Below are 14,707 nucleotides of genomic sequence, written 5' to 3' on the forward strand. Positions count from 1 at the left end.
ACAAGCACACCAAGAGGAGGCCAGGGAGCCAACAGAAATTCCTTCAAGATTAGGGTTTGCAGCCTGCATATGCCAATGTCTTACTTGTTTATGTTGCTGCCTTCCTTCAGACGCTCTCCTGCAGCTCCTGTTTTGGACACTCTCTCACTCCCAGCCAAATCCACCAGGCTGACCTTGCTGACCTTCTCTCCAGAATTCTGCACAGATGGGACATGGGAGAACAACAGCTAAGAAACACTGGCATGAAGCACCAACATGCCTGACACTGCCACCATGAAACACTATTCTTCATAATAGTGTGCATTTAAGTATCACATTTGAGACATGAGAGAAGCAGGAATTGTCAGAGGTCTTACTGATCTTAAGAAGTCACTCATATATTTTCTAGCAAAGGCCTGAAGCACCAAGGAACCAGAATCAGCCATGTGGTAACATCAATGCTCTCATGGCAGAGTAGGCCATTGAAACACGTTAACTCCAACAACAGTTAAGACCTAAGAAGGTTTTATGGTGTCAATGTAATCTTAAAAAGTGATCCAACTGTTTATCTGGCGTGCTTCCTCACTCTTCCAGAGTTCCCTCAGTCTTGATTACTGGACTCCATGGTATCAGAAGTCGAAGCACAGCTAAACAGATGATGTATGTGGAAGAGAAAGGAAGAAGAATCCACCACAACTTCATAAGTTAATCAATAGAAATACATACACCAGAATGCAGGTCATAGAGTGTCTGAGTCACTATAATATTGAATACAGCATGAGAGCGGCTGCTTTCTTCATTCATGTTGGTTGCAGCAACTGTTCGTGATTTGTTTCCCTCTGACATCAGTGACTCAATATCCTAGAGCAAAAAGAGAAAAAAAGGGATGCTAGGATAAAAGCAAAGTATTGTGCTTGCTGAACAAAATCCTCATCTAGATAGAAGGATATGTGGGAGAGAGGAAGAAGGGAAGGTAGAAGGAATGAGAAAATTCTTTGCACATTTTGCGATGTATTGCTACAGAGGCATAAAAGTCCACAGGACAATGTTAAATCGTATCTCTGTTTTAAGCACTGCACTTAAAAGCCCAGCAACTACAGCCAACGAACCTTTTCTTTATCTGCTGCTGAAATATGTTGGTGACATCCACACTACAAATCATATTGTTTAAAGCTAGGAATCAGGCCAGCACAGATTCACTTACACAAGTGAACACAGGGCAGCTCTTTACTAACCTGCACTAATGCTATCTTCACTTAATTGGCTCAAAACATTACCTCACTTCAACCTGTACCTTCCCACAATGGGCAAGACAAAGATGACTATGCAGAACCTGACATGTGCTTGCTGAGTCTTCCAAAACTGTTTCAGAATTCTTTCAGCCAAAACCTAAGCATGAACAACATGTACTAGAATTCGCACAAAGGAGGTGTGCTTTCGAAGTAAGCAATTCACCATAAAAACTTTAAAAGCAGTTTTTGTAACTGTATAATATGCACAGATGCTTCAGAAAAAGAAAAAAACCCCAAACATAAAACACAAAACATAACACTACACAAAAAATTAGCATTTTTTAAAAAAACATTTCCAAATCAGATTTCCAAATCAGTTTCCTCATAAAAAGAAAGTCCTACACAATTCATAAAATCGCACTGCTTTAATTATTTCCATTGAGCCTATAGTGGTTCCACAATACTCAATTTATTTGAATGTGTTCTGGTAAATCAAGTGGGCTTAGATGCTGTTGTAATTTAAGTTATGAATTGCCTATGTATACATTTATATAAAACAGAATGTGGTATTCAACAACAAAGTCAAATTCATGCTGGGAGACTAATATCCTTGCTTTAGAATCCTCATATTTCCTGTATATATGGCATATATTATATGCAGTGAAACTACAAGTTAATGAGATGCCACTACTATACTTGTAACTAACATAAGGGCAAACCCAGTGCTTCCACATGAAAAAAATATTCCCGAAGAATTAGAGAAGACCTTTGCAATTGCCAGAGACCATGATCACTCAAGAACCAAAATATCTGGATAGATAATTAGTTTACCTCTTCTGAGACTCCTATTGCTCATGTACCTAGGTGTTACTTATAAAGATTTACCTCAAAGTTTGTAACAGCCAGCTGAGACAGGCCATCAACATACGGACCCAACACCTTGTGCTCCCGAACCTTGAGGGACTGCCGACTCCTAAGGAACAAAGTACACCTCATGCACAATCTACTAATTAGCATAAATATCCAAAAATTACCCTAATATGAAATAAGCACCTTTTATATAGCAGAAGCCAATTTATGGCTTTTTTAATTGTAACAGGAAGAAGAAAGTATTCCAGAACTTGTAACTTAAACAATAAAGACTCAAACCAATCTAACCAGTTTTGATCTACATACACAAAATATTTTTAATGCATCCTCCCACCCCAGTATGTGTGGCTGGAACAAAACCTGGAATGCCTTAATTGGCAGAAAGAATGCTGAGAGAAAAGAAAAAAAAAACCAAACAAAAAATCCTCCCCCCAGCAATTTGCTAAAGCTTCTATTCTTCTCACATTTTCTGCACTTTATTGACACATACTGAGTAAGTCTGAAATCTATCTTGTTAATTAACTTGCATACAACACCTTCAGCAACTATGTTCAAGAACTGAAATATAAGCCACATATATCAATGTTCAGCTGAAAAAGCCCTGTCAAACTACTTCCTGTAAACACATCTCCAAGCTGGAGTGCCTAGCCACTATTTCTGTGTAGACAAAACAGAAGAAACATTTCCTAAGTATATTCTAAGGTGTCATCTTTCTACATTCAAAAAAAGTTCAACATCTAAACCATAAGGACCAAGCTGTAAATAAGCTTCAATTCTTTTCTAGCTGATGAAATCCCTACACAAGTACTGCCTGGACATCTGGCAAAAAGACCCCAGAATTTATTTGTACGTGGTCTTGCTTTCTGGTGGTAAAGTACTTCATACAGTATTTGTTTGCATCAGTAGGATACTATCTTAATGTTTAATTTAAATCACACCAGTTACTATTTCATATACAACCTTCATATAAATATTCTTTTCTTTCTGGCATTTGATATCTAATCCTCTCTAAAGAAGTCATATAAACATACATTCTGAAAAAAACCTCCTCAGGGACTTCCAAAACCAATTCCTATTTTTAGAGTTTTAGACAAGAACACAGAAGGTTATGGGGGAATGTGAAGCTACTCACCCTTTTGGGTCAAGCAGATCTCTGACTTTCTCATTGTAGATTTCCATATAGGACACTTCAACTTTAAAAGTATGAGATTCATTTTCTTCTACAGAGATTCTCTGAAATAAAGCACAACAGAGCCGTGGGATCAGACCCAGCTGCTCTGCATTGCCCATCATGGAAAAGGATTTTCCTGAACCTAAAAGAAATAAAGGAGAAGAAAATGCTTTAGAATATAATTTCTTAATTACTCATTCATTCAAGAAGCACATTTTAATTCTCTTTTTATTGCTCAAGAAGCATGTATCAGAACAACATGATGTGCTATTCCAGACAGATAGCTTATTCTTTGGAGAAGGTAGAGGTAAACAAAAAGGAAAATTATCCTGAAGGTTTCTTTCAGTAGGGACATTACTTGGGAGCCCTTGAACACACTGAAACACTAGAAACTGAATGAGTCTCCAGTAGGAACTACCATTTTCAGGCTTTGAAAGAGGCTCCAACAGGTAGCAACCAGGATCACACTCACAGAGCTGCTTTTAAGAATTCACTTGTCACTGCTTGTACTAAATGTATATAAAATACCATGATATTTCAAAATACAATTTTGGAATGTTATCTACCTTAATATTTATGTTTTGTTGTTCTCACTTCCCATGTGCACAGTGCTCTCCCCCTTTAGGGCACTCACCTGTCTGTCCATAGGCAAAAATACAAGCGTTATATCCCTGAAAGGCTTTTTCCAGAATTCCTTCTCCAAGGCACTTGAACACCACTTCTTGACCTAGAAAATAATTGGTTTGTTTATTTTAAATTGTATAACATACTAAAATTGACTGAAAACAAGAATAAAAAAGGTTTGCACATTATTATTTTTTAGAGCATTAATGGAAACATATTACTCATGTAGAACTGAGTGATAAGACCAAAACTGTTGCTACCCGTGTTTAAATATATTGCTGATTGTCTTGTGAAGTGAGCAGTTCTTCAAAAGGTGTCATAAAAGCTGAATGCTTAGAAAATAACAGATGTCTAAAGTTTTTATTATTTCAGTGTAGTTTCTGCAATTAATATGCATTATTTAATCACAGACTACACCCAAAACGGTTCTGTAACAAAATTTCAGTGAAACCCATTGGTGAACTGGAACATTATGGACACATAGGAATACAAGTAACTGTTCTCTTGGGAACTGCCATCAAGTTTCACCACAAGCCATTAAGATTTACCCTGTGGCAAGGCGATGCTGGAACCAAGATAAAAGCATTCCAATGACATTCAGGAAGAAAATGTGTATTAGGAGGCTGTGAGACTTCAACAGAGCAGTTTGAGGACATATTCTGCCAAACCCATAATTTGAAACATCAGCTGCAGAATTTGATAGTCTGAAAATTGTCTCCCTGAGCCAGGCAGATTTTAGATGCACTTCAATCTTCTAGATGTAGAAGATGAAAATAGTCATAGTGTTTGATTTTGTTTGTTTGTTTTTAATAGGAAAGCCCAGAATTTGTACACCACAAAGAGGGTTAATGTGTTGTCTGCTTTGAGTTCTGATCAGACAATTACACCAGCTGTGTGTACACCCAAAACATGAACAGCTCAGCTAAGGAAAGCATTTGTTCACCTTCGGGTGTATGGTTTTAAACTTAAGATTCAGTGCCTGGTGACTTTCTAAACACCTGTGATCAGCTGCCTCCCTCATCTTGGCGTGGGAGTTTCAGCAATTGCAAGCAAGGAGAATTAGTTCTTACAGTGGATGCACTGGTAACTTCTGTACTCTCAAAATGGCATATACTATCATAAATTTCACTACACAATTATTTGTGAGAACACCTACATTCAATAGTCCAGAAAATTCCTGCAGAACCACCTCTGGCATGACTGCAGAACGTTTTAGAGGCATGTAAATAGGACAAGAAAGTACATCACTTTCATTTTCCTTTAATTATAACCTAAATTATTTCCCTCTATAAAGAAAAACTAGTGCAGCAATGCACTATGAAATGATCCCTGTGTATCTTTCTAGCTGAATTTCTAAAATTCTAAAGTGACACTGGACTTGGATTAACACAGTTCAGAAATGCTGAATATATGAACTAAAATCAGAGGAAAATCCACGGTATTCTGGAGTAACTCCATTTCCTTAACTATGAGCATTCAGTCACTTCTCCTTCAACTAGGGGTCATTTGGTCATTTTATAATATCTATGCTGAGAGAGTACTGTTCAATAACCTGGAAACAGAGAATGTTCAACTACTGATGAATGAGATAGAACAGCAGAAGATTTTAACAAGAGTGTAGAATAAACAAAAATTTGCTTTCTAACCAGCTCCTGAGGGAGCCACTTATTATCTTGCTGAGCAATAACACAAAATCACGCAAAGACTGAAGCCAAGTATAAATATTAAAAGAAAAATAAGATATATATACATTACACAGTAATTGTGAGTGGAAGATAAAACCATTTGTCAGAAGAGAAAAAAACTTTTATCATCCACTTCTAACAAGCAATAAACTACTAACCTCCTCCCTATTTCCTAAGGTAAAAATAAGCAAATACCAAAGTGTTTTAAAACTGTGCATGGTCGTAATGACCATAGGATGACCTACAGAATCCTTTGTTGCTAAATATCAGGGAAGGAATCCACTTTAAATCTCACCAGCAAACCTGGGTTTATTTTTTAGGAGATACTTAATTTTCAAGATGTCATCACAAACAGAAAATCAATGAGACACTGATATATAAATCTAAAATGATATTTTTATTAGACATTTGAAGAGCTCAGCAATACCAACACAGACAAATGGGTAATTAAGGAGTGTTGTTTATAGTAACCAGTCAAATGATCATGGGATAAAATAAGATTTGGTTTTAAGCACACTCACAGAAAAGAACACAAAATGCTTAAGTTCAATGATGGATATTTTATTAACTTGCAAATGCAGGGCACTGAGAATAGCAGTATTTCATCCATGATGTTTTGCTATTTTCCACTAAGAAACCTCACTGCTTCCCCCATGAATTTTATTAGTGGGTCTGCAAACTGATTACAAACTCTGCATCATACAAAATTATGTCCACATGCATTTACTGTCAAAAGAAATAACACAGATCCAGTGTCAACACTGCTGCATTTCTGTTTTGCTAAATAAATCTATATTGCCTGCAATTCATACTTTTTCTTATTTACAGGACTTTTCTTCCACAGATGCCTAGCATTTAAAGAGGTAAGCAGGGGCTTTAACAACTTATGACTTAATTTTCAGCAAATGGGAGAAGTTTTTTTGGAAAAAAATAAAAAAAAGATTCCCTAACAGGAGGGTTTCCCCTACACTAACCCTTACTGTCTTTAACATGGGAATTCCCTATCTTCCACCTGGTTAAGGCAATTTAGCATCTTACAGATGCAACTAAAGGCCAGAGACATCCACCCCCTCTCCCACCCTCCACTCAGAACAGGGGCAAGCTTGGGACAGCGTGCCCAAGGCTGCCAGGGAGCCCAGGGTAAGCAAATGAGCTGCCAGTTCACACACGCCAGGATCTCCCCTCTGCACATCCTTTTGCGGAAAGGAAAGCAAAGTCTAGTGAATTTTTCTTGCAGAACAGGAACAGCTTCAATGTTAAGTCAAAACTACACTTGAACAGACACTTGTGTCTGTTCAAAATCCACAACTCCCTCTCACTCATGAGGGTAGAAGGGTAGAGCTCTTCAAGCCAATTGCCTGGTTTGCCTCCTTTTAAAAAGGTAAGTGCTGCAATCAGCATACATATTTCCTATAAAATTACAGTTTAGCTCAAAGTCAGGTGCACGGCCCTTCAGGAGCCTGTAGAAACACAGAGCTGAGATTTCAGGCCAAACATGATGCAGGTTAGGGAGTTTATGAAAAATCCACAGGCAAGTTAATAGTGTGGGGTCCTAGGAATGGACATGCCTAAGTGCTGCAGTAGTTATTTGTGCCATCTCTTGAATCTTTCAATTCAAATTCAAACTGAAAGGTTTCTTTCCCTCTTTTTAAAAATCCACTTCATTGCAGACTTCAATAGGCTCTTACTGTTGTCCAGGCTTGTAAAAAGAATCCTTTGTTCTCATCTCTGAGAATTTCTCAATATCCTCCTCTTCACCAAAATGCCGAGCAGTTATTTGTCTTTGTGAGCTTTTCAAGGCAAGCAGGTGTGTCCTTTATCCATGAACTGACTCTTGACCCATTCAAGTCAAGAACAAATGGTAATAAGCCATTTTGCTTACTCTCAAAGCACCTCTACTGTAGTCTGTAGACAAAGCTCATCCCTCTTCCAGATCAAGGCAAACACATTCTGTTCTACAAGTAAATTCCCCCCCTCACCGCAAAAACTACTTCATTGACTTCTTTTTCACCCCTTTCCAATGGGAGCTCCATATTTTCACCAAACACCTGTCTTTCAGAAAAAAAATCACCAGAAAAATGGTGCAGGAGCTAGCATGTGATGGATCAGCACAAACCATTCCTTACTAGGAATGACACAAACTATTCAGAAATCAATATTGTGTAAAAACCAACCAAACAAAAACAAACAAAAAGCACTCCACATTGAACAGTATAGGGTTAGATGGGATACATGGAAAAAATTCTTTACTGTGAGGGTGAGGCACTGGCACAGGTGGGCCAGAGAAGCTGTGGAGGCCCCATCCCTGGAAGTGTTCCAGGACAGGTTGGATAGGGGTCTCTCTAACACAAAATATTAAGTTTTAAAGAGCCCCTTTATCTTGGGGAGCAGAGGTCAGAGCACCAGTTCCACAAAGGTTTGCGAAGAGTTTAATGCTCTTCTGTACTCCAGACTCCCTGCTGTCTGTATGAGTGACAGTCCTGCAAAGACAGCTGCAAAGATGACCTCTACAAGTTTTTTGTCACATGAAGGTTACGTTCACTGTTTCTGTTGGTGATATCACTAGATCATTTAGAATTCAAGAATGCAGTTTCCATTTCAACAGGAAAAAAATGCTAAAAAAGCAATTCTGCTGCCAACAGCAACAATACTCATATTTTCAAGTACTGGAAAGATAAGGTAGGTACTTCCCGAACATGAGTACAGAAAGAAAATTAGTACGAAGAAAATAAGCCTTATGTTCAGCTAAATAAATTTAAGATCTCTCATAAAAAAAGATGGCTAATACCATTTCAGGGTCAGCCCTATACTCCCAGAGCCTGAGAATTGTTTCCAACTACCCATGCAATTAATTTTATCAAACAGGAATCTTGCTCTAGAGTGAACAATATTAGTAAGTGCTGGTAGTAGCATTAATTAATCAATAAAGTGAGAAATAAAACCAGTCTGATCATGCGTGATAGTTTTAAAGATCCTGTAAGAAATGTGCATTTCCAAGAGTGGACAACCTTTGCTTTTGTGGGCATTGAAAAAAAAACCAGCAGGAAGACTTATCCACATATATTTTCTGTGGGGCGCATCACTCTGGGTGTCCTCATGACCCACCTGTCAATCAGCTAAATCTTTATTAAAGTGTGTTATACACAACTATATATTCATTCAATATAATGCAAGATGAGAACATTTAGTTTTGCACAGAGAACAATGACTGATAGGGTAGCCTAGTACTTGTTAAACCTTTCACTGTATCATCTTCCACTGTATTTCTGTGATACAGGTAAAAGGGTTTTTCAAGGAACTAAACTTCTCACACATGCCTTTTCTAAAGTTTTACTTCAGCCTAAAGCTCATACACAACTTACATTTTCAAGAAGTCTGGACTTAGCTTTCAAGCTTTACGTGTTTCCTTTTAGTTGAGCAACTCATCCCTGCTGTTGGCAATGACATTAAACTTACACATCCACAGAGAGCTACTTTGGGCAGGGAGTGTTTAATGCACCTAGTTTCCAGACCAGCATTCCTGTTGTAGTCCAGCATCTAAAAGTTACCAGTTTAGCTCCAAAAGTCAGATGGCTTGTTTGGACTCTAAGACTGTATCAAAGACTGTTAAAGCATTCACAGTCTCTGGATGTAAGACAAGATGGTTATTTCAAGGTGCCTAGAACAATGGAGGTTTGTTCCATGAGGCAAAGAAGTTATCAGAAATCCCAACCAAATCCAGGAACCGTATTTTTTTTGTTAACAAATATGCACATTGAGGCCGAACTATGAAAACAGACTTAAGGAGACTTAATATTAACGATGTATAAAACCTGAATTATTGCCATACTAGCATTTTGGTTTGTAGGGCCTAAACCAAGAAATGCTACTGCTGTATAGGATAGCATCAGCTCAAGCCCAAGCAGGCGAACAAGCCAACAACCCAGTAACTTAGGCCTGAAACACTCTGGGTTTGGTTTTTAATTACTTTTATTTTGATATTGTATCAAATTCATTATGTTCTAGAACATAAGGGCTGGCAGTCACAAGAAAGCTTCAAGACCATACAACAAACACAACAACAACAAAATCAGTGGAACCATTGTTTTTTGTATGCAAGTCTTTAAGCTCACATTCTTAGCATATTTCTGAAAAGGAAAAAAAAAACCAACCCCACAAAAAAAAAACCCTCCACCAAAGCCTCCCACACAGCTTTCCACCAAGAAAAAAACTCCGACAGCACAACTCCCGCCGCCTACTCCCCAACTAAACAAGGAAAAAAGCGAAAGCCAAAAACCAGTTTTCGTGGGGTTTGTTTTTTTTTTTTTCCCCCCCAGGGAAGAGTAATAACTGGAATAGGCAAAAAATCACCTTGTACCTTTCCAGCTAGTAAGAAAATGGAAGAGATGCGAGGCACTGTTTTCTAGAACCCAGTCCAACAAGAGGTTAATCTACAGATAATATAACTTCATTTCTTAGATAAGACAAACCCACTTACAACTTCTGAAACACGCTAGAGAGATCTAGGTTTGACTCAAATGAAAAATAAATTGATCTAGAACCCCACTGAATCCACCTGGACATGGGTTAAACCAAGACAGAAACAAGTTTGACTGGTCAGGGGTGTTTCTCGAGTTTATCCCATCTCCGCTGTGGGTTAGTGCCACAGTGTACCCAACAAGTGTAGCTCCCATGTGCACATGGGGCCAAGATATGGGTGCACACCATCACCTCCTTCTTTTGAAAGGAAACAGCACTGTGCAAGCACAGAAGGTGCTGTGGGCTCCAGTGGCTCTCCTAGCCTGAGCTACAAATGCTGTGCAGTGCATCTGTTCAGTGCAAACACAGCTCTTGAAAGCTGAACCACTGAAAAACGTTTTTCCTGAAGAAGCCTCTCTTCGCTCAGGCAATTAAGAAATACAGCAGAATCTACTACCAAGTGCAGTCCTTAAGATTTGGGATTTCATCCAGGCCAGAGCCTACAGTAGTCAGAGATAGATTTTTAACACATGTATATGACAGTTCATTTATGTGATCACTGATCTTAAACTTTGAGGTAATGAACCCTATCATCTTTCAAGACTTCTTATGGACCACAAAATTTAATAATATGAATATCTAAACTGAATGCTTGGGTTCTTTTGTTTTTTTTCCTTTCCTGGACCACAGCCTTGAACTCCCAGTGTTCAGAGCTCTCTCTACCGAAACAAGTCCTCCTATAAACTATTAATATATTAATAGACAAATCCAGTTATGAGAAAACTCCTAGGATTACAATCTTGCATGAATTATCCAGCTTTTGGGAGGAAGGAGGCACAACACTGATCACTCAAAACACATTAGGGATCTGAACAGTCAGACTATGAATCACTTGAAGGACCTGAGATAACCACACTGCCTGAGGAGAACATGTTTTATTCTCCTCTCATGCACAGAGATGCAGAGCACTGAAAACACACACATTCATCACTAGCATCAGTCAGAAGTAACTGCTGATGCAGAAGTGAAATTGTAAGTGACAGAAATGACAAAAGGCACTTCCAGGTGATAAAACCCCCAATGTTATAGCTTAGATGTAAAAGTATCCCTCTTGAACAGTGTCTCAGGCACCTTATAACTTGCATCCATTCTCAGCTGAGGCTAGCACCCACATGACTCAATCCCTGTAAAAATAAGTATGCCTCTGTGAAGAGGTCACTTGAGCATCACAGTGCAAAATGCAAAAAAAAAGAAAAGCCAACCCCAAACCAACTTCACAAAACAAAGGCCCAAACTCCCATATGTTCTCAAATTATTTACACTGCCCAACATATAAGAAATAGTTTACCTGCATATTTTGTGGTGTTTGATTCATCCATGGACCAGAAGCAGTGATCAAAGGCAAACACCTGTAGAAGCACATAAAAAAACAAATTAGGAACCCTGTCTCTTTTGTTTTAAAGCAGTACATATCCATGACAGTGTAATTGCAGTTGGACTCTACTATTCCTGCAGATCCCAAATCAGAACTGTAAGAGGTCATAATCGGCAGGAATACTTTTGTGTAATCATGAGAGTTACAAAGCTCAGTACTTTTTTTCTATCTGTGTGTTACACTACACACATCACTCCTTACTCTATCACCTAGCAGAGATTTCAGAACACAGACAAAACCTAATAATTAACTCCACTCTTCTCCAGGCACCAACACTGACAAATGTTAACAGTAACAAAACAGCAGCACAAGGACCCAATATACAGAATTTGGTGAGATGACTAATTAGCAGACATCAACACATTACACACAAAAGTTTTACCACGGGATGGACTTCTGATACTCAATGAAGAGCATTACTATTTACAAGGTGCAAATAAATAGTATTAGATTATTCACCTAAACCAAGAGTACAGTACTGCATCTTAGTAGAGGAAGCTCAGAAATTACTAACAGAAGATGTAGCTCTATTAGAGAAACAAGCTATCAGAGCCTGCTCTAATGAAAAGACTTAATATCATTTCAGTCAAGAGATCCAGCGAGGTAGAAATTGAATGAGATTCAATATTGTGCTCAGAGGGCTTGAAACCTGGAACGGGGTCCTGTAAAACCACTTAACACATTGGGATTTGATCCAAGTTTCTTTTCCTGCACATTCCAGAACATCATGACAGACATTTAACTTTTTTTTTTTTTACAGGTTTAGATTGCGACAAACACGCCTTAAGGTGCAGCATATTTTCCATATTTTGCCAAGATAAACTGACTGTGGATGAGTTAACAATATAGATTCCTTGTGGAATCTATAGAATACAGATTCTGGTTTAGTTATTCCATTTGGGTTTTTTCAGGGGGAGCACAAGAGATGGGGAAAATCTCAAACCAGCTTTTTAATAAAATTTTGCCTGGGTCAAGATCTTCTTTGCCTGGTTATCCTACAGGTGATCTCCGTTGTGAGACAAACCATGCATGACAGTGTAGACCAAGAGCCACAGGCTCTGTTAGCCAAAACATGCAAATTCCCTAGAGACAAATCCTGAGGTGAAGAAGATAGATCATTTTCATTTGGCTTTTGGGGATGAAGAACATCTTGAAGTCCCAGCTATTCAGAGTTACTATTACTACACAACATAATCTACAGATATGTTGCCATCTAACCCTTCCCAAAACATCTACTGCTGCAAATATTACAGAAGGTAACACCAGGTTAGCACAGTAACCTCATCTCCTTTCCTTTCCTCCAGCTTAATGCAAAACATATCAAATGGCCTGAGAGAAGACTTAATACTGAGACAACACTTAGTCTGTAAGAATGAAGAGCTCTGGAATACCCTTCGGAAGAAAAAACCAAACAAATCTATAATAATAATAATCTAACAGCAGGCCTGAGTCACTGCAGCACAAACAGAATCTGACATCATCATGAATCAGGATGCTCCCTGATGTGACTGAGTCCAAGTTGTCGTTTGGTCACTGAACTGCAAGCAAAATGCAGCAGTTACTCCACCTTGTCTTCAGACACTCACATAAGTAGGGGGCATTTTAAACCACCTTTTGTGCATTTGATCACCAAATCTAGGCATAAAACCATGTCATCAGTAAGAACACTAACCCTTTTCCTAACTTCAGTAGTTCAAGAACTACTGTTTCTCTTCTCATAGTCCAATTCTAAGGAAATTCCTCTCATGGGACTTGCTAACAATACCTAGTCTCTCCAATGATTAAATGGCAAGCAATTAAATTACCAAAAAAGCCCCCACATCCTACTGTAAGGATCCAAACTGACCATTCTTCCCCCCCTTAAAACTAAATGTTACTTGCAGTGGACCACACAGACCAGTTAAAAAGGTTACTCGGCTATACATGTTCATGTGTAATTACTTAAATGTCAATTCAGCACTACTATAGGCCAATTTAATCTATTGTCCTACACATTTTCCCCTCAGTTAACAGAAAATGATAACAGGATCATTCAATGACTTCTCATTTAAACACTGATCTTGCAAAGAGACTCTTAAAACTAAAATGTGGGCCTGCAGCCAAGTGTTTCTCCTAGAAAAGCAGATTTTATTGGGATGTTTTTAAAATGGTAAAAATTGGTCAGACTGGTTTTCAAAAGGTCAAAGATGATTATGCAATAGGAAGAGAAAAATACTGTCTTAAGATAAAACAAATGTAAATATAGCATTTTAGTTTGTTTCCATAATAAACATAAAAAAGTCAAGGCATGGATTTGGTCTATTTATAAACTCTGTTCTGGAAAATTGCCAAATCCTTCTAACAGAAGTAACAAGATTACTTCAAAAAAAAAAAAAAGTGTCAGGCAAAAAGGCAGAAACTGCTGGGGCATGCACTATCTGCTAAACATGCAGAGCAGCTGCAGCAAAACTCCCCTCCTCATTAAAACAGGCAGGCGAACACTTAAACATTACTTTGATTAGTGGCGACAAAACAGCAACCTTGAACGTTCCCAGCAACCATACTTTAAGGATTCACCCAACCAAAACAATTTTATGGACAACTGAGACCTTTGGGAAAACAGACTGCAAACACAGGAATTAACAGAGTAAAAGTAAGGCAGACAGGAGGCAAGACACATGGTCCGAATCAGCAAGGCTCCTCAACATGTACATCAGGAAGGCATATTATGGGAAATATCTGTAGGAGAGCATCCTACCAAAAGAGTAACCCTTGTACAGAAAGGATGATAAAAAACATAACTTTTTTTATATTTTTCTGATGCCCAGTGCAGGAACAGCAGGACAAGCAATCCCAAGTTGAGCATGGAAGCATACTTGGAGTGAAGGCACAGAACATATACCATGAAGAAACAACTAAGTATTCTAAATATTATCTAATGTGCTCCCTTCTTTCTCCTCTCCTCACTGATGATTCTTCCTTAAAATGGAAGTGGTAGGTATTACTTTTTTTCTGATAGAAGTGTGCAGAAAAATTACTTTTCCTTATTCATTTTTTCTCCCCAGAATCTATTTTCCTGAAAAGGGTGTTAATCTGCCTGTAAATACGACTATCAAAGCCATGAGAAGTTCTGTGGATGTTCAAGTTCAGACTCAATAGCCAATATTGAAACTGGGCACTATCAGGCACTGAAAATGCCTTTTCAGCAGAAATCTTTACCAACTTGTACCAAAAGTGTATCTACCAACTATATTAAAACTATTGAAATGTATTC

The 14,707-nt window shown here is 38.3% G+C and overlaps 1 protein-coding gene across 4 annotated transcripts in view; it reads right to left on the reverse strand.

The window, feature by feature from the left end:
* Positions 1-14,707, reverse strand: part of KIF13A (kinesin family member 13A) — a 104,784-nt gene that overhangs the window by 47,594 nt on the left and 42,483 nt on the right. For all 4 annotated transcript variants that reach the window (XM_066189026.1, XM_066189018.1, XM_066189009.1 and 1 more), the window contains exons 4-9: positions 11,368-11,428; positions 3,887-3,979; positions 3,214-3,394; positions 2,097-2,184; positions 706-840; positions 85-197 (exon numbers count right to left, since the gene is read on the reverse strand). In XM_066189026.1, coding sequence (XP_066045123.1) covers positions 85-197; positions 706-840; positions 2,097-2,184; positions 3,214-3,394; positions 3,887-3,979; positions 11,368-11,428 — 671 coding nt within the window. The remainder of the gene's footprint in view (positions 1-84; positions 198-705; positions 841-2,096; positions 2,185-3,213; positions 3,395-3,886; positions 3,980-11,367; positions 11,429-14,707) is intronic.

The sequence above is a fragment of the Chamaea fasciata genome, unplaced genomic scaffold, assembly GCF_029207755.1.
Source record: "Chamaea fasciata isolate MVZ Bird 193981 ecotype frontalis unplaced genomic scaffold, bChaFas1.0.hap1 SCAF_1, whole genome shotgun sequence".
In the NCBI taxonomy this organism is placed as follows: domain Eukaryota; kingdom Metazoa; phylum Chordata; class Aves; order Passeriformes; family Sylviidae; genus Chamaea; species Chamaea fasciata.